A 21,514-nucleotide genomic window follows, 5' to 3' on the forward strand; every position below is an offset into this window, starting at 1 on the left:
ACCTTCAACTGCCCGTTTGTTATCAGGAGTCCTGTTTTAGAAATCTAAGCTGATTTGACCTTTGTATAGAGAGAAAAAGAGAGAGAACGTGTGTGAGAGTGTATAGAACAAAAGAATAAGTAAGCAACATATTGGGTATTGCACTCTTACAATGTAGCTTTATCTAGAAGAAACTCATTCAAGATAACCTTAATCTTAAGATACACTATCACGTTTAGGTGTAACTTCACAAATTATTGAAAATATGTGAAAATAGAAAAAAGTTCAGCGTTAACAAAAATTAATTCTCATTAAATTTAAGTAAGTTGCATTTTGCCATTTATTTTGTATGGAAAAGTGGTTTTGGAGATCACTCGTTGAATTGTTTGGAGGAGGTTGAGAAACCTGGGATTGTCCTTGGTGGGCTTCCAGCTGAGGCGGGTAATCACCTGGATTGTGCTTCTTCTAGGTAAGGAAGGCAGCTTGTGAGTTAGAGACTATGGCTATCATCTTCAGTCCTTGAAATAATTCTATTACCCTGGTTTAAAAATAATAAGGATAATGAATATAGCTAGGAGTAATGAAGGCAGTTCCTGTTATTTTTCCTGAAGTCAAAGTCATTTTTTTTAAAAAGTCACTATTTTTCCTAGTTCTTTACTGATGCTGATAGGTAACAGTGGTTTCCTTACGCTACTGCTCAGACTTTCTTCTTAGGAAGGGTTTTCCTTCCCTCCTCCCCTTTGAATATCTTAAGCTTCAGCCGCATGACTCTTGTTCTACAGAGAGTCTACTTTTCCACCTCCACACCTTTTTGAAAATTTTTCCATCTGGAGTACCTTACTACCCACATTTTCTCCAGTTAGTTTATGTAGCTCAAGTGACACTTTTATTTATGAAGGCTCCCTAATCTTCCCAGGATGAACTGTTACCCCCAACTTCCAGACTCCCCTGACGTTTTATACCATTGAGTTATATATTATTCTATGCTATAATTAATATGCATGTCTTGTCTTCTTGAGTAAACCACAAGATCCTTGCGGGCATCATTACTGCCTTGTGCTTAGCACAGTTTCTTGCATTATAGTAGGCATTTAAGAAATACATTAAAATGAATGTTGTCTCCCTAAACTCTTATATGTAGATGGAAGTAACAACTTTAAATGGTTATGTTCTGAAGAGACGTTTGTTTGGATAGTCCCTAGTTCCTTTTCTAGGATCTTTTAAATAAAGACAGTTTCTCCACAGAGAGAGCAAGGAAGTTGTGTCCCAAATTCTGATTGCTTTTTAAAATTTGTTTAGGGCTGAAAAAATTTTCCTGAGAGCAGAATTTGTTTCATGTTGGTGTTTTCACTAGGGGGTTGGATTCAGGGACTTATTCTTAATAGCTTTATCTTTCAAGAATGACTTAAGTTGTAGATGCAGTGACTCATTTTTTAATATTAAGTGTTTATGATTAAAAGTGTTTGTATGATTCGGGATATCTTAGGAGTAATTATAGATATGTTAGGCTGCAATTATAGATATTTTAGGCTGCAGTAATACTTAAGAGTATTATTTGGAGTGGGGCTGAGTCGGTTAAGTGTCTGCTTTCAGCTCAGGTCATGATCCCAGGGTCCGGAGATTGAGCCCCACATCGGGCTCCCTGCTCAGCAAGGAGTCGTCTTCTCGCTCTCCCTCTGCCCCTCCCCCGTTCATGCTCTCTTTCTCTCTTGCTCTCTCAAATAAATAAAACCTTTAAAAAAAAAAGTACAATTTGAAATATCTTGAATGCTGCAGCTACCGTTGGCCCATGGTTAAAAAACAAAGAAATGTTTAACTATAGCAACAAACTGCAAAATACAAATGTTAGCTACCTAAAGTGAAAACCCATGACGTGGATAACTTAAATTTCTTCTTGGCTTTGTTACTATAAATGAAATAGGGAAAGTTGCAACAAAATAGTACAAGAATTTGGTAGATTAAGGAAGAGTAATTTTAAATAAGTTTATATATATAATGTTTTCTTAGAGAAATCAGAGTTCCATATTGTCACTGAATGGTCTTTAATAGAATTTTCTGGGACTGTCTTTTCTTAATTTGTCTAAATATTCCCTGTGTAGGATATTTATTTTATTAGTATTATTTATATGCATTTCCTTTGAAGAATAATATCAGTATTAGACTGAAATAAATATTTGGAAAACTTATATGCTTCATTTAACTTTTCAGATTTTCCCCCCAAAATGTCTTCTTGGGGAAGATTTTTAGAAAGTTTCTCTCTGTCTTCTTGTGCAGAGGTATGCTCAGAATGTCCCATTTGTAGGAATGTGAACACATAGCATTATCTTCAGAAGAATGCCCTTATTTGTACATTGATTTTTCACCAAAGAGCTTATTCAGATTAGGGAATACAATAAGGTCGGAGGTGGTAATAGACTTTATGCTCAGGGGGAAACTAAAAACTTGTCCTGAATTAGGTCGATAACCTTGCTCTGGCTTACCAATCTTTTGGTACTAGAGCTTAATGATAATGCCTCTTTAAGGACTAAAAGTCACCCTTTGTCTGCCATCTTGCCTTTGCAATCCTATGCTTATATTTAGGGTAGCTATGGTGCCAGCCTGCAAACCCTTGAGCATTTCTGTGTTCTTGTCATGGATGATTTGATTGAAGGGAGATGGAATTAAAATACTTATCGTAGTGTGTGTGTATGTGTGTGTGTGTATGTAATATATATATATATATATATATAAAATGTGTATATGTATATATGTGTGTGTGCATATATGCATATATACACACACATAAACATATCTGTGTGTGTGTGCGCGCACGCGCACTGGCAGAGTAAGCAACCTTTTTCACCAGACGGAGCTGCTCTGTGCCTTATTAAAAGTAAGCGTTAAAGGATACTGCTGTTAGAGATAAGCTGCTTAGGGGCTGCCCTCCTCAGAAAATGCTGCGCTATGCAACAGCATAAGTAGTGGTGTCTACAGATACTTGGGAAAGTTAATTTTCAATGAAAATGAGCTTATGGGCTAAACTGTTATAGAGAATAAGGAAATATGTGGGTATGTTTGCCTATCACTCTAGATCCTTACCTTATAGTCAGGTGTCTCTGCCCAGCGTGTAATTATTCCTGACTAAATAAGTGTTCCTTTTTCCTCTGTTCTCTTTGGGACACTTTAAAAATAGTTTTCATTTGGGAAATTTGGTAAGAGATTGGCATTAATCCTCTTTTTTTAGCCTGTGGAGAGAGCATTGTATGGCTATATTAGCACACTCTCTCTCCTGCAGAAGGGAGGAGTGGAATCAAGACCATTTAAAATAGACAAAGATACATTTTTCTTTTATGCTCCTACCAGAAATAGAAATTTGTTTTGATTTGAGCAAATCTGAGAATGAAATAAATGAAAACACAAATAAAGAAAGCATAGAACTTGAAGTTAGAAATCCTGGGCCCTATAGTTGATTCCATAATTCCCTTCCCAGGCAAGTCCTCTCACCTCTCTGACCTTTGCGTGTAAAATGACCCAGAGACACGTTACACATGACTTGTGATCTGATTGACCTGTCCAACAGCACTGGTTTATAGCAGAGTTAAGAGTAAGCCCATTTTCGACTGGCACTGGGTGGGTGAGACCTAGCTCTGAAATGCTTTACATGGACTACAGTGCCACCTATTGGAAAAAGTAGACTATGAAAAACGACAATACTGGATCAATGTGGGTCAGTTTTAAAAAATATCAGTAATACAACAGTATGGATCTTAGAAGAGTTTCAAAATTCATATCATACTTACATTTATTGAAAAGTATCAAATAATGACAAATGTGTAGTAAATGCATTATATAATTGGTGAATAGATTTCAATAACACAGTGCAAAAAATCCATTCCATGGTACAAATCATGTTGAACTCCCTACAAATGCTTAAATTTTGCTTTAGGTACTGATTCAGTTGTAGTTGCTTAAAATAACAGTTGGAATTGTAACTGTTAAAGTATTTCAGTATCCCAGTGCTGGTTGAGTTTTTGTTGGTGAAACTGAAGAATCCTGTAATCTGGACTCTGGTACTGCCTTCCCCAGCCCTGAGCCAGGGAACACATCAGCCTCTGGGGTCTGACTCCTCTCCTGGTTGGTTGGGAAAAGGTGACAGAATACTCACAAATGTCCTCTGAATGTCATTCTTAGGTGGACTACCCTCTTCTCCTGCCTTTCCTGGCATCCCCGCCTTATAACAATGATCCTTGTAAATTTTCTTTTTAATTATTTATAATTACAAATGCAATATTGGACACTGTATAAAGTAGGAAAATGCAGATAAGCTAAAAAAAATTAAAACGCCATGTCATTATTAAATAGGTAGATAACAACTATTAACATTGCGGTATATAACCTTTTATTCATACACCACATGCCCAGACACACACAAATGTATATGTACACACATACCTGTATAGTCACTTTTTTTTTACCTATATCATGTTGCACATGCTATCTTGTTAACCTATCTTTTTTTAGCTAATAATTTCTAACTTTTGTGTCAATACAATTTTATCTTATCCTTTGTCTGTATTTGAATTGTCCCAGTTGCAGTGAGATATATTTACAGTACTTTTTAAATAAGGTGTGTGTGTGTGTGTGTGTGTGTGTGTGTGTGTGTGTGTGTTTAATAGGTTTGTTATTAAATCACAGTTTTTGCGAAGGTAATTATTTATGACTAGCTGTGAATGTAACATCCAAGATAAATGACCAAGTAGATTTAGCCTAAAGTGGTGAATTTCAGGGTTTTTTTTTTTTTTTTTACTTTTAATATTCCTATTTTTAGCGTTTGATATGAGAACTTTTATTTATTTTTTTAAAGATTTTATTTATTTATTTAACAGAGAGAGAGACACAGCCAATGAGAGAGGGAACACAAGCAGGGGGAGTGGGAGAGGAAGAAGCAGGCTTCCAGCAGAGGAGCCTGATGTGGGGCTCGATCCCAGAACGCCAGGATCACGCCCTGAGCCGAAGGCAGATGCTTTAATGACTGAGCCACACAGGCGCCCTTGATATCAGAACTTTTCGTTTAATACTGCTCTAATCTATTATTGTCTTCAAATCTTTTTTTTTTTTTGAGATTTTATTTATTTATTTGACAGAGATAGAGACAGCCAGCGAGAGAGGGAACACAAACAGGGGGAGTGGGAGAGGAAGAAGCAGGCTCCTAGCAGAGGAGCCTGATGTGGGGCTCGATCCCATAACGCCAGGATCACTCCCTGAGCCGAAGGCAGATGCTTAACCGCTGTGCCACCCAGGCGCCCCTATTGTCTTCAAATCTTAATTCTGTTACTTTCTTCAAAATGTTTCCTATAGCACAATTCAGTAAGCATTCTCAATTTTGAGATTAGGTTTATTTGTTTTATATGCCTGATCCCCTTCATTTCATGCACGTAGGAATAGTTAGAGAACATTAATTCATTCCTGAACTCATTACTGAGCTAGGTTGGTTAGCGTATGATAAATAAATGTCGTCCATGCGGGGAGTGTTCTAAAAGTTCCCATACCATCATTGGTAAGTCTTATAGGGTTGTTGGTATACATTTGTAAGGGGCAGCTTGAAATAATTCAACTCAGCTCAGTTTTGAGGATGTATTGAAAATGGCATAATGCTTTACTGGGTACTAGGGCAGGTTTAAAGAATCATAATAAGGAAGAATCTTATTCATGGAATTCAACCCCAATCGGATACTTGAAACCTACCTATTCATAATAAGTGCTTATCATCATGCATCCTCATTTTCCTATGACAGTCCCTATTTATACCTATTATCCCAGATTAATTACTAATTGTACCCCCCTTTCGCTCTCAGGTGTCCCAGATTGCATGATAATTTACATAACCACCCTATTGGTAAATGGCTTTGTTTAAACACGTCCAGGGATTGGAAATTCACTGAGGCAGTTATGAGACATCTTGCTGATCTGAGAATTCTTTGGTGAACCATGACCTTCGTTTTTGATACCCAGTTGGACCTTTGAAACACAAAAATGGAGGTCTTGTGTTATCTAGCAGATAACAAAACTAGGACAAGATTACCCCAAGAGGTGTCATGAATGCAGAAAGAGTCACCGTAGGATTTAAGGGGTGGTTTAGTGATGTCATCACTCTTTGAGGTAAAACTGCAGCAGATAGTAGTTAGCCTGTTACAGACCATGCGCCCCATCCTGAATCCTGATTTATGGTATTATGAGGCTAAAATGTAGCTCTATCAGGACTCAGGAAATTCTGATTTTAACTTAGTTGTATATGTGTTCTTCATTATCTAGTCATGTAACTTCTCTAACCTCAGTTTTTTTCATTCATAAAGTGGGAGTAGCTTTTGTGGTAGTTGTGAGCTCAAATGAGGTAATAGATAGGAAAGTCATATGAGGGATTGTCCTTTATTTCTAAAGGGAGTAGGAAATTTCATAGGGATTTCTCCATTTCAAAGAAGAGAAAAGAGTTTTTGGAGAGTCTTAAAAAAATATCTGCCCTCCAGGAAATTATAGAGAAAAAAATCTGAAAATAATTACAGTAGACTCTTAAATATAATAAACCGAAATTCAAAGTGATGGAGTGATATTGAAGAGGACAATACCGTTTCTTATTTGATTGAGGAAATGGTGACCAAATGCAGCCAATCCTTTTCTACTTTAAATGATTTGGCTCAGGTTTTGGATGGACTTCTGGCATGTGCTCCTGCTTTAGCAAACAGGAACATGAGCATCCTTCCTGGGGTGATTCTGGGGTAGAACCCATTAGCCAACTGCTGTTTGGTACATCAACTTGGGATAGTTATCCTCAAGACAGAATTGTTGTTTTTGCTCGAAGTAATTTGGCTTCTGGGTGGATAGTTCTAAACTACACTCAAGAGATGATTTTGTTTTCTGTGGTGCAGTTTGTGAGGGGTGAATCCTCAAAGCAGGCCCATTGCATGCAGAGCCTACTTACAGGTTAATGCCTTACTTTTATAGTGGCAAGGCTCCTTTATGAAAGAGTTAAGACAGTAGTTCCCCCCCTTAAAATCAGCTAGGTCAGGATCCTCTCTTCTGTGCTTTTAGTGCCAAATGCTGAGGCTTCAATGAAATACTTGAAGCATTTGAACTGGTCTGAGTTTATTTTTGGAAAAGGTCTTAACCCAACTTAATGCTTATATCTCACCTCCGTGTAAAGATGTCTTGACTTTAAATACATCAAGGCGACTAGTCCAGTGTGTAAATTAAGAAAAAACAGCTTTCATGCCTGTGCGTGTGTGTGTTTTTAAAGCACATGAATCTCTTTTCAGTGACTTTGCCTTTTCATACACCCAAACCATGCAGAGAACTCATATATATGGAGTTGTTGTTGTTGTTGTGTGTGTATGTATATGTATGTATACTGTTGTATATTGTCTGCTAGTGTTTGAGATACCAGAATTATCTAAGAGATAAATAATCCCTGGTTCCTATAATATCCTCATTCAGTGATACTGACCTCACTGTGTACGGACATGTATTAGGTCCTGGGAATAAACATTGCTAAGAGCTGGTTCTGCAAGAAACGAGTTCATATCTATGTATAAATGGAATCCAGGTGGCATCTTGAGGCCACTCTGTTCCCTCGGGTCTAGATAAGATTGGCCTGAACCCCTGTTATAGATCTTTTGGAGAGTTCACTCCCCTTTATATTATTGTAAATTTCTCGAGGGTTAATGTTCTTAGAGCCTCCTATGGCTCGGACCTTTTTTTTAATTAAGATTTTATTTCTTTATTTGACAGAGAGAGAGACAGAGCAGAAGCAGGGGTAGTGGGGAGAGGGAGAAGCAGGACCCTGGGATCATGACTTGAGCCAAAAGCAGATGCTTAACTGACTGAACCACCTAGGGGTCCCTGGCTCTGACTTTATATCTTATTTTTGGTTTCTTACTTTTTTAGTCTCTACCTTTTGAAATTTCCTTTTCTTTTCTTGATTTAACACCTCCCCTTGAAGCTAGCAGGACCTTAGTGATGGTCACCAGGGAAAGGTGAGTAAGGATATCACAAAGCAAATCATTTAAATTAGCACTTCAGGCCTCCCGTTGGGTCCTTTCAGCAGCCCTCCCATGTTCTAGTGTTCCTGCAGTCCTGGCCGCTTCCTACTGCTGAGCTCCTTTTTCTGTTTCTTGTGTCTTCTTACTCTTTTCTTCTGGCATTGGCTTTAATCCTATCAGCACCTCACAAAATAATCTGAAATCTGACTAGTCTAAGCCACTGTCTCTCCCACATTTTTGCAGATAACTTTGTAGCTGCTCCCCCAGACTATTCTGAATACAACAGCAACAAAAGAAAATTAGCCTTTTCAAGCCACACTAACTAACTAACTAACTAACTAACTAACTAACTAACTAACTGACAGTGGTTTCTTAAATCATGTATAACCCCTATTATTTACATTTGCTTTTTAGTTTTACTTTACAAATAAAACCTGACTTTTCTCAAGTCAAAATAAAAAATGAATAAAACAATCAGCATATAATGCTTTTAGATGTACAGCAGACCCCATCACTCCTCAGAACTCCAGTGGTGGTGTCTCTCACTTGGTAAACCCAGGTCACTCTGGTTTCAGTCTACCACTTTCACCCCAGCAGACTGCCTTCTGTTTTCCCTTAAACATGTAGAGCCCACCATTGCCTCAGGTCCTTTACAACTTGTCAACTCTGCCTGGAATGTTCTTTCCCCAGATAACCCAATCCATTCAGGTCCCTGCTCTAATGTCATTTTTTTCACTTAGAACATTTCTTAACCTCCTTTGTTATTTTTCATCATAGCATTTATCTGATGTACTATATATTTTCTTTATCCTCTTTTGATGGCAGGTTGGGAAACTGTAGCACGTGCATGAGAATTGGCTGAAGCGCTTGTCAAAGCACATACTGCTGTGCCCCACTCCCAGAGTTTCTGACTCAGTGACCCGGACTGGGGCTTGAGAATTTGTATTTCTGACTCAGTGATCCGGACTGGGGCTTGAGATACTCATGTTGCTGGTCCATGAATCACACTTTAAGAGCCAACGTTCCAGAACTACTCTGGCCAATACAGTAGCCACTCACTATATGTGGTTATTTAAATTGAATTTATTTTCATTTTTGTTTATTTTTTTTTAAGATTTTATTTGAGAGAGAGAGAAAGAAAGCAAGAGAGAGCACAAGCAGGGTGAAGGGCAGAAGGAGAAGCAGGCTTCCCGCTGAGCAGGGAGCCCAATGCGGGACTCAGTCCTGGGACTCCAGGATCATGACCTGAGCCGAAGGCAGATTCTTAACCTATTGAGCCACCCAGGCGACCGCTATTTAAATTGAGTTTAAATGAAAAGTTTAGTTTGTTGGGGCGCCTGGGTGGCGCAGTCGTTAAGCGTCTGCCTTCGGCTCAGGGCGTGATCCCAGCGTTCTGGGATCGAGCCCCACATCAGGCTCCTCTGCTAGGAGCCTGCTTCTTCCTCTCCCACTCCCCCTGCTTGTGTTCCCTCTCTCTCTGGCTGTCTCTCTGTCAAATTAATAAATAAAATCTTTAAAAAAATATTATAAAAAAAAAGTTTAGTTTGTTAGTCCACTATGTCAATGTATTTCAAGTGTCTAATAGCCACATGTGGTGAGTGGCCACTGTATCAGACAGTACAGATAAGGAAAATTTCTATATTGCAGAACAGTTGGGCAGCACTGCTCTAGAACATAATAAGCTACGTAAAGATGGATTTCTGTTCTGCCACCGCCCCCCCCAGTAATATCCCCATATTTAGATATCTGGTCCACTTAGCATTTACTTTAGTGTAAGGCATACGGCGGATTTATTATTAAATAAATACGTTTTATTTATCAGATGGCTAGTCAGTTTTCCATACCATTTGTTGAAGATTCAGTTCTTTACCCAGAAATTTGTAATAGCATTATCACATGTAGTATTAAATTTCAATCTGCATTTGTGTCTGTTATAGAACTTCTGGTCTGTTGCATTTGTCTGTCTGGAAATAGGAATATTTTCAAGACCAAATTGGCTTCTGCAATTATTGAACAAAGAATTAAACAGAATTATAGAATGAAAGGATAAAGTCAAAAAGAAGTTCTGTGATTTCTAGTTCCCTTTTAAAGAGAGACTTTTTATTAGAAAATATTTAGGCAGTGTTGGGTTCACAAGGCATTATGTAGGTCTAGTCAGCATGCAGCCTTTTTGCCATGAAGTCTGATATCGTGTGCAAAGATTATAGATGACCAAATTGACTGAGGGAATAGGCCATTATTATAATATTGTTGGCCCATTATGCACTTATTTTATTAAATTAGAAAACTAATGTCACAGATAAAGATACAGCACTTCATTAAGGCTTATCGAAAAGTTTAAGTAAATGTATATAGAGTGTTAAATGCTTACCTTTTAAAAATGGAAAATATCTTTTTCCTTAAATGTTTATATTTTTGTACATAGGGGGATGAAAAATAGCACTAATAACTATTTTTATTTTGTTAAGTTTTTGTGTATTTCTGGCAGAGATTCTAAAGAATGTACATTTAAAAGGTAAAAGATGTTTAAAGTATAAACTTTAGTGTTTTTACATTTATTACTTGGCACATTTATATGTGTAGAGAGAAATACAATCTGAACATATCACCATTTATTCATAGACAGTAGTACACAGTTCTCTGTTTAGGTTGTCAGTGAAAATTCTCTCCTCTTCCAGCTTTACTGTATTTATAATTACATTGTATTTACCTAGACATTACCTAATCCATTTAACTGTTATTTACTATTGGAGAAAGGTGGTACTATTTCTGAGTCAATAATTTGTATGTAGCATCAAATTGCTCTCATAGAGTACTATGTTACCAAAAAATAAACTTGAATAATACCATTATGCTAGTCTTCCTGTGGATGAAATTTAATATCTACTACTCAATGCCAAAATTTATGTATGAGCATAATAGGTAGCTCAAGAGGACATAGAACTCCTAAGTTATTGTGGAAGCATCTAATAAAGACATAGGGAACATATTTTGAGGACTGAAACATATTCCAGAGAACTTTTTTTCCTTGCTGAAGCATTTAGAGTTTTTATTATTTTTCTCGATATGTGTATAGTGGGTGCTACTTGTAGGTTGGGGAGGAGAAGAGATGTGAAGGGATGGGCAACAGCCACAGAAGGCGAGGGTGAGGTAGAGGGGCGAACACAGGGAATGGTTTGAGAATCCCTATAAAGTGTTGTTTAACCTCAAGATGACACGATGTCAGACAACTAACCCTCTTCCGGGAGGAGACTGCCTCTGTGGAAAAGCTCTACCAGAGAGGCTACAGATCAGGGAACTCCACTTAAGAGAGTGGGGATGATGTGTATATGAAAACAGATGTACTAAATTAAAAATGTGAGCCTGAATAGTGAGATTCCTAGCCTTATTTCCCTGTCAAGTTCCTGAAAGCCAGTAGCTGGGTTCCTATTATGTAGTCAAGAAATTGGAGGATTTTTTTACTGACATTTGTATTTCCCCACGGAAAAAAATAACTGGCCACCTGATTACCATCAAATGAAGCCCATCAACCTATACCTTAATTCATGAAAATAGGACTTTTACAGAGTGTTTTAATGCCTCAGTCTTAAATATGAACTAACAGCTTAAGATCACCAGACATTTGAGGAAAACACACACTACAGAAGATTTTTTTAGTGTTCTTTCCTTAAGGGCTGACAATTAAGAAAGACTCAGAGACCACATTGTTCTGTTGTCACTGTGAATGGAATTTAACACTTAATTACTGTTTGAGATTATACATTTCCTTGGTTACTAATTAATTGTTGGAGCACAAGTGCCCATAACATTTTTCTGTCAAAGACCAGATAGTAAATAAGTTAGGCTTTGTGGACCATTCAGTTTCCATCACATCTACTCAAGTCTGCCGTTGTAACACATAAGCAGCCCTAGATATTATGTAAACAGATGAGCATAGTTGTGTTCCAGTAAAACTTTATTTACAAAAAATAGGCCATGGGAAAAAAAAAATAGGCCATGGGCCCACTTTGACCTACAGATTGTAATTTGCTGACACTTGGTCTCGTCCATCTAGTAGATAGATCTATGAGAGTAGATATGCCATAACACTGTATTGTCTCTCCAAGGGCCTAGAAAATATTAAATGTTGTTTGAATGAATTAAGAAATCTGTACTATACTTTTCCTGAGAATTTTGTGGGCTTCCTCCTGTAGATACTCACAGTGCTTTCTGAAGCCCAAAGAGTGGTGGTGGTTTGTTTGTTCGTTCTTTTTTTTTTTTTTTTTTTTAAACACCCAAAGCAGAGCTTGGTCTCATGACCCCAAGATCAAGAGTCACATGCTCTACTAACGGAGCCAGCCGGGTGACCCGGGTGGTGGTGCTTCTTAATGCTTCATTTTAATGAGATCTTTGGAATATAACCAGTTTATAAGCCAAAGACTGCTGGTGTTCAAAATATTGTAAAGGAGCTTTTGCTGAACTAAGTGCTCTTGGGTAAGGGAAGAACTTCTCTTAAAATTGATAATAATAGGATGACAACTTGGCAGATAAAAAATATAGATAATTGTTAAACCAACACTAGGATCCAAGCTGTCTTGAATACTAATCAGGACTTTTTAACTATTACAATTTTGTTCACTTAAATATCTTGTAGTTAGGGAGACACTTGGAGTCCAGGGCCCAGACGACCATATATATATCTCTTCCTGCAGTGGGGAAAAAATGATCTTGTAGCTAGATTTTTAAGTTGCTTTCACACAGACTATTTTATATCCTTGTTTTATCTGCTGAAAACAAAAAGGCTCTAAGAAAAATGCTAGGAACGATAACATTTAATGAAATTGTTTTACGGACTTTTATGATCAGTATTACTTTTGTTTTACAGTAAACCTATGATGGACTTGTTGATATTCCTCTGTGCACAGTATCACTTGAATCCATCCAGTTACACAATTGATCTGCAGTCAGCTGAAAATAACCCCATTAAATTTAAGCCAAACACACCAATAGGAATGTTGGAGGTGGAGAAAGTCATTTTAAAGCCAAAAATTTTGGATAAGAAAAAACCTATGCCAATAATACCAGAGGTAAGAATGTCACTGTGATTTTGATGTCTTCTGGCAAAAATACGAAATTGATTGTTCAGGCATTACCCGCAGCTCATATTTATTTCAGATGAAATAAAAATAGACTTTCCTGGTTAAATTTGATGTGAACGTGGTTATCTTGTTTGCCTCGGCCACTTTGCTTAGGATTTATTTGGTTATCAAGCTTTGGATTAACTAGAATTTGGGGAATACTTTCAATTTTAGACACTTGAAAGTGATCTATAGGACCATATCAGAATCTGACAAGTATAAATGATCTGCATTTTAAATTACTTTTTTAAAAAGTATTTTTTAAAGATTTATTTATTTATTAAAGAGCATGAGTGCGCGAGTTGGGGCAGGGGGAGAAGGAGACAGAGAAGGAGAGAAGCAGACTCCCCACTAACACAGAGCCCTATGTGGGGCTCACTCTCACGATCCTGAGATATAACCTGAGCCGAAATCAAGAATCATACACTTAACCGACTGAGCCACCCAGGTGCCCCAAAAAGTGTTTTATATGTACAGGAAGGTTTTAGAATCTTTTAATGAGAATTTATTTAAGAATTTATTAAAATATATTTTGGTTTTTCTGTACTTGGTAAAATGGTGGTTGTAACTTACTCTGAATCATTAATTCAAGCTATATAATGACTCAGTTTTCTGTAATATATGAATTTTAAACAAAAAATTTTTCGACCACAATCATTCTAATACCAATTCTTTATTTATAAAATTTTTCTGTTTCTATAAGCTATAGAATTTTATGTGTTTCAAGAAATATTTTTTCATTAGGAATGTCAGCATTAATATACTGGCCTTTATATATTTCCCGAAGTTAAATTAATAGTTTATTTATATATGACTTGAGTGTATATATTCTCATATTTTTTTCATATTGTTATGCAGTTTTTTATAAAATAGTTAAGAATTCTTAACTGTGTAGAACACATTTGTGTTCTACAAAATACTGATATTAAGAATTAATTAGGATATTGGACTATTACCAATCTAGATACATATGTATCTAGGTGGAAATAATATTTATTTTACAGCATGGGATTATACATAGTGTTTTAGTTTAATGAATTCGTGTTAAGCTTTAATGATCTGCAAACTGCAGATTTCACTTAGCATGGTAACATGTTTCTAAGTTCCATTTGTATACAAGAGTTAATTGAATTACATTAAAATGATGTGTTTAAAATCTTCTCAATAATTTTATTTAGTACTAGATATCTAAATCAGGAATATCTTAATAGTCTTTACTAATATATTAAAATTAGCCAAAGTATTATTGTCAAGTAATAGAGACAATAGGTAATCACAATAGCTAATGTTTATTTGTTGATCGCTTATTATGTGCCAGACACATGCTAAGTTTTTTTATATGGGTTATCTCATTTATTTTCCTTTCAATAGAGAGAAGCACAGAAATTTTATATTTTAACCAAAATACCCTTTTTCTCATCGAGACAACTGACAAACCATTAGATAAATATTCCTCAACTAAAGCATAAAATAGAACGTGTAAAACTCTGTATTACAATGGACATTTGTTTATTTTATAATAAATATTTTAGGGAACAAACAAAATTATCAGTAGTATCAGTTATGAGGCTTGTATGTTCCCTTTTAGATTTAAAATCTAATACCTTACAAGGATTATGGATTTAATCTAGATTATGTAATCAAATTATTTCTAAGAATATGCTTCAGGAAAGAAAAATAATAATTTTACACCAAAATAGAAAAATACTGTTTATTGTATGACTGTATAATTGGATCATCACTTATTGTAGACATCATTGTAGAAAAGTTTTAGTAAATAAATTACGTTAATAGCTATGGCTTTAATCTGTGTTTCAGAAAACTGTGAGAGTAGTGATCAATTTTAAGAAAACACAGAAGACAATAGTGAGAGTTAGCCCACATGCACCACTCCAAGAACTTGCCCCCATTATATGCAGCAAATGTGAGTTTGATCCACTGCATACACTGTTGTTGAAAGATTATCAATCTCAGGAGCCCCTTGACTTGACAAAATCTCTGAACGACCTGGGACTAAGAGAATTATATGCCATGGATGTCAGCAGAGGTAAGTAAGACTTTTTGTTTTATTCATTTGACAGGATGTGCATATAAGTGCCTGTATTGTGTTTACATATAGGGTTTCTGAAGTTCATAATGGCAAGTTAATGGATCCTGTAAATAGAAGTCAATACGTGTCAGTGAGAATAAGAGAAAATGAAATATAAAATTCAGCTTGATTTCAGTTCTTGAAATTAGAATAAAAACTTGCCTTTCTTAGTTGTCATTCACATTTTGCACTTTTCCATCAATCTATGAATATTTTTTGGTGGGATTTAACTTAATTCTTTGTGGCTTTAAGATTTAAACAGAAAATAAAGATTTACATTTAAATTCATTGTTGATTTAATCAAGTGTGAATTACTATAGACTCACCATGGTTTTGTCTGAGTCTTAATTATCATTCAAATTTGTAAATTCCTTGACAAATTTTTTCTAGTTTCACTCAAAATCAACTAGCTTATAAAATAAATCTAACTCCCCAAATTTTTAAATAAAAATAGCTTGCAGTATTAATCTATAGAAATAATTTAATGTATTCAAATTTAGAGTTCTTAGATAATGTTTGTTTCTATGCTAATAGACAACTGCAAACTTATTTAGTCAACATGAATCAGCTTTATTAGAAACAAAAGTTTAGTGAAGGTTGATTACCTTCTATATCCTCTGTGAATGGAGCACTTTAGACTTCATCCTGAAATTGTGGATTTACATAATCCATAGACAGCTAAAACTCAGTGATGTTTTCTACTTGAACAAACATCATCTTTACAGTCAATTTACCCTCTTTTACCCCCTCCTTCTGTAGCCACTTCTGTTACTGCCTTCAATAAATCGTCTTTACAAGGTAAGACATATGAATCAGTAGAAAAAATTATAACAAGAAATCTCTATTTTTATTGGATAAATTGAAAATAAGCTGCTAATTTTACCTGTTTTCTTAACATTACTAATGTGTACATTCCTTAAGAAAACCTTTGGCTTTTATTTCCTGAAAAATAATTTATATGCCCCTCCTTGATTTCTGAAATTAATACAATAATAACATTTCAATAATTGATTAAAAATTAATATCCTAAGAATGTGAAAACATTTTTTTAAAGATTTATGTATTTATTTGAGAGAGAGAGAGAGAGAGACAGCACAAGCAGAGGGAAGAGGCAGAAAGAGAGGGAGAAGCAGGGAGCCTGCTCCCTGCTCAGTGGAGAGCCCGATGCAGGGCTCAATCCCAGGACCCTGGTTTCATGACCTGAGCTGAAGGTAGACGCTTAACGGACTGAGCCACTCAGAGAAACATATTTTTTACTCTCAGACCAGAAAAAAAAAAAAAAATTATTTTGCTGGGTTCTTTAGGTATAGTTGCTGATAGTTTGGTGGTACCATGGAAGGATCTCAGATTATTTACATCAAAGAGTTATTCAGAGTAATCAGGGTATATTCATCATAGGAGATATTTGCAGCGTTAAATCGTGAATATTTTAGAATAACATGGAAAATGCTTATGCTAAAATTAGCTTTTAAACCATTTAAGTGTGTTTAATACAATACATAAAAAAACTTTTTTCAATAAAATTTCTGAAAGGAAGTACATAAAAAATTTTAATACTGTTTACCTTTGGGTGGTAGGGCTATGGATGATTTTTTTTCATCCTTTTTTTCTTTATATTACAGAACTTTATAATAGGAATACATTACTTTCACAGAAGAAAATTTTATTAAAAATTAGCCAATAATAAAGTCTGGAAGGCTTTTTCCTCCATTAAAAAGGGATAGGCTCAGATAATTGATTACTATAATAATTACCACAATACTAAAAAAAACCAAAACAATAAGCTATACACATTATGTGTTATTGGAATCTTCTTTCTTACCACTTCCAGTTTTCCCATAGCACAATAAGCCTCTCATTTCCAAGGAGTAAGTCTACATAAGTAATAATATGATTCTTTTTTATTAGTGGCTATCATGAAGACTAGGTTAATCAAAGGAGCTGAAAATTGTAATGTTCGTAAAGCGTGTACTGGCTAATAATCAGAAGATAGACGTTTTTAAATTCTGAAACTGCATTAGCTGTCAAACTCATTTAGCAAGCCAATAGCGCAAATAGCTTTTTATCTATCTGGGTCTCACTTTCCACTTCTGTAATAGTAGATTGGAAACAGTGGTCTCTCTGCTTTTTTTCCAGTGGCAACATCCTGGTACTTGTACTTGGCTTTGGCATTCTCTGTATACATAACCCAAAGCAAATTCCATAATCTAATTGGCCTCATTTGGAAGGTGTTGAATGCATTGGTTTGTAATATCCCTTCCACCAAAAAAGTATGTCTTTATTCAGAGTACTAAATGTTGTGAATATAACCTTAAGAGATAAGAATAAGAAAATTAAGAAAGCTAATTTTATGGTGTCAGAATCTACAAGATCAATCCAAATGCTGTAAATGGCTCTACCTTCGTATTTTATCTAATATTATCAGAAGTATTAGGACTTTGTATGCAGTTACTTATAGCCTCTCTTCTGGAAACAGGAAACTATAAATTTGAGTTGTTTTTCTAAGTAAGCTGAAGCCCTTATGTTTCTTAGTGTTTAACTCTGACTTGTGGTGATCTCTGCCATAGAGCTGTAAGTGAAGACTTAGGTTGACTAGTATGGAGTATGTCAGGGTGCCTGGAAATACTTTACCAAAATTAACTATATGAAATACTTTGGTTATATTTATTGCCCTGTACCACCATGTGAAATATCTACATTCAGTTAGTGGAAGATTCTGTCTTAAAATGAAATAACATTTCTAGAAAGGAAGGAAGGAAGGAAGGAAGGAAGGAAGGAAGGAAGGAAGGAAGGAAGGAAGGAAGGAAGGAAGAAAGAAGAAGTCAAAGGTATTAGACATCATCGATCAGTAGATATTATATTGAATTCTACCATTTAATGCTGTGTGTCTTGGTTCAAGTTATTTAAAGTCTGTGGTCACCAGGGCTTCAGATGTATAATGGGACAGTACTATCTGCTTCCATTTCTTCACATTCCCTAACTTAGAAGAAGGACTCAGAATGATAACTTGTGATAATTTCTGATAATCCTCTTTGGATTGTTCTAGGAAAGAAATTATGCATGTGAAAAAATCTGTAACCATAAAGTGCTATCCACATGTTCATTATTAGTATTGTTAGCAAACTCATTGTACAGAATGCATACTGCTTATTTGATATTTAAAGCATCAGATTTATGAAGTTTTAATTTGTGAAATATAATTCTCCTTTAATGTGTTATTGAGGCATATCACATTAATATATTTATTGGCATTAACTATATTTGCTTTCCTGGAGTAGCCCCTACTTTGTCATAATTTATTTAATTTTTAAACTTTTTTTTTTTTTTTAAGATTTTATTTATTTATGTGACAGAGAGACAGCCAGCGAGAGAGGGAACACAGCAGGGGGAGTGGGAGAGGAAGAAGCAGGCTCATAGCGGAAGAGCCTGATGTGGGACTCGATCCTGGATCGCCAGGATCACGCCCTGAGCCGAAGGCAGACGCTTTAACGACTGCGCTACCCAGGCGCCCCCTAAACTTTTTTTAAACAAAAAGACTGTATATGTAGTTCTAAGAAAGGAGTATATATTTAAGATTTAAATGTATTTAAGACCATACATTTACCTCTAAGTGCTGCTTTCGACATATCCCACAAATTTCAATATACAGTACTTTGTTTTCAATATCACTGAAATTATATTGTGATTTATCATAAAACACATATGTGCTCCTTAGTGGAAATGTTTTCAAAATTGACATATTCCCCACTCCTTGTTTCTCTCTTTCTCTCTCTCTTTTTAAAAAATTTGCAATTCATTTGTTGAAGAAACTGGGTCTTTTGTCTTACTGAATTTCCCACATTCAGAATTTTGTGGATTGCATCCTGTGGTGCTACTTAACATATTTCTTGATTGTCTCTATTTCCTGTAAATTGATTGTTAAATCTAGAGACTGATCAGATTTGGGTCAGATATTTTCAGCAAGAATACTTCATAGGTGGGATTATATACTTCCATTAGCAGCCATGTAATAGCAAGTTACATTTAGGCGTGTGTGTGTACGTACATAAGCTCTGTACCCAGTGTGGGGCACAAACTCATTGACCTCAAGATCAAGAATCGCATGCCCTACCAACGGAGCCAGCCAGGCACCCCACAAGTTATCTTTTTTGATGTTAGCTATCAATAATCATTGCTTAAATCTTGATTAGGAGTAGGAAAATAATCATAATCTGCAAATATTCCTTTAATGATTAATTGAGATATTTCTGAAACAGCAAATTTCCCCATTCAGCTACTTGTCTACCTAGGTAGAATTCATTCAGAAGAGGCAGGAAAAGCGTGATTCTTTTCCTTAATCAGTATTTATTTAGTTATAGAGAGAATCTTTTTTAAGATTTTATTATTTATGTATGTATTTTAGAGAGAGAGAGTGTGGATGGGGTGGGGAAGGGGCAGAGGGGAAGGGAGACCATCTGAATTGGACTCCCTGCTAAGTGCAGAGCCCGATGCAGGGGCTCGATCTCAGGACTCTGACAGTCGGACCCTGAGATCAGGACCCTGAGATCATAACCTGAGCGGAAACCAAGAGTCAGACGCTTAACCCATTGAGCCACTCAGGCGTCCCCCGTCATCAGTTTTTAAAATAACAGACTGGTTCCTTAGGTATACATAGAGGTAAACAGTAAGGATCAGTTATTTTTTCAGCATCACTACAAATCATGGAATTAAACATACACAAAATGTTTCAATTTATTGAGTAGTTCCTATGATGCCCAAACTGTCCTGACCTTGGCCAGTAAAAACTGTATCAGATTGATTCCTGTGCCCTTTTAAAATGACCCCAGTGGACTCTGATTTCTTTCTCTCTGCTATAACTAGATATTCCAGAGTCATCTTTACAATCCTTGATATCGACAAAGAGTCAACTATTCTTGTGTAATCAAGGTCCCTTTTTAGTGGGAAATGGCGTTTAGAGACCATCTGGGACAGGGTTACTCAGCACTACTGGCTTTGTCATTGTTTGTGGGTCTCTTCAGTTAACAGTAGGAAATACTTTTTGGAAAATGGAATGTTAATATGTAATCATGAAGTTTGACAATTGCCCTTCGGATTAAAATGTGGTTTCTTCATTTTGACACTGTTGACATTTGGGCCTGGATACTGCTGTGTTGTTGGGGGGCTGTCTTGTGCATTGGATGGTGTTCAGCATCATCACTGGCCTCTACCCTGTAGATGCTGGTAGCGCATTCTCCTGCCCTACCCTCCTTGTGACAACCACAGTTGTCCCCAGGCCTTGTCCAGTGTTCTCAGGCATGGGAGTGGGGCAAGATTGCCCCCTAGTTGACAACCATCATATTAAAGAAGTAATGATTTGAAACAATAAAGTACTAGGGAATTATAGTGAATCATGTTTTGGAGAATAAAATATTTCATAATTGTTTTAGCTCTGAGATAAAATAAAAATTCAAAATAAAGGGACAAACTGTTGATAGCTTCCTATCTCACTTAATTCAAATTGTCCATTTTACTTCTGAAATGTTGGTAATTATGGATAGAACACAGACTCTGAGTCACAAAGAATTGAGTTTATGTCCTATCTCTGTCATTTCTTGATGGTTGGCCCCAAGTACGTATGTTCATTTCTTTAATCTTCAGATTGCTCTGCTGTGAAATAGGAAGAATAATACTAAATTTCCTTGTTGCTTTGGGAATTAAATACGATATGCCTGGTGGAGTGCATGGTTCATAGTAGATCATAATTAGTAGCTTTTATCATTGTATAAATTTTTCAAGAGAAAGTAATTGAAGGAAAACTTGGAGGTAAAATCTACAATTCCATGTACAAAAGTAAGAGGTTTTTCTTCTATTTTAGAATCCTGCCAAATATCACAAAACCTAGACATTATGAAGGAGAAAGAAAATAAAGGGTTTTTCAGCTTTTTTCAGCGCAGTAAGAAAAAGCGGGAACAAGTAAGTATTTCTTGTGTAATATTTTATAAGATTTTTCTCAGCTGTTTTTAATTGCGTGTGCTTTTTATCTTGAAATGACCGATAGGTTTTGTCTTTTCATTCTTCATTAGACTGCAAGTGCCCCTGCAACCCCTCTAGTAAGTAAGCACCGTCCCACTTTTACAAGGTCCAATACCATTTCCAAGCCATATATTTCAAACACCCTGCCATCGGATGCACCCAAGAAGAGGCGGGCTCCGCTGCCTCCAATGCCAGGCTCTCAGAGCGCCCCCCAGGACCTTGCCCACATCCAGGAGAGGCCAGCTTCTTGTGTAGTGAAATCCTTGAGTGTGGACGAAACAGAGAAGGTACGTAATTGTGTTGTG

The 21,514-nt window shown here is 36.1% G+C and overlaps 1 protein-coding gene across 5 annotated transcripts in view; it reads left to right on the forward strand.

The window, feature by feature from the left end:
• COBLL1 (cordon-bleu WH2 repeat protein like 1) overlaps nt 1–21,514 on the forward strand; it is a 159,668-nt gene that overhangs the window by 99,263 nt on the left and 38,891 nt on the right. For 3 of the 5 annotated variants that reach the window (XM_040644464.1, XM_040644470.1, XM_040644481.1), the window contains exons 4-8: nt 12,856–13,057; nt 14,927–15,155; nt 15,957–15,995; nt 21,052–21,149; nt 21,260–21,496. In XM_040644464.1, the coding sequence (XP_040500398.1) occupies nt 12,856–13,057; nt 14,927–15,155; nt 15,957–15,995; nt 21,052–21,149; nt 21,260–21,496 (805 nt within the window). The remainder of the gene's footprint in view (nt 1–12,855; nt 13,058–14,926; nt 15,156–15,956; nt 15,996–21,051; nt 21,150–21,259; nt 21,497–21,514) is intronic. The other 2 variants (XM_040644478.1, XM_040644491.1) reach the window with 1 other exon arrangement.

This window comes from Ursus maritimus, unplaced genomic scaffold (genome assembly GCF_017311325.1).
Source record: "Ursus maritimus isolate PB19 unplaced genomic scaffold, ASM1731132v1 scaffold_1, whole genome shotgun sequence".
NCBI lineage: Eukaryota > Metazoa > Chordata > Mammalia > Carnivora > Ursidae > Ursus > Ursus maritimus.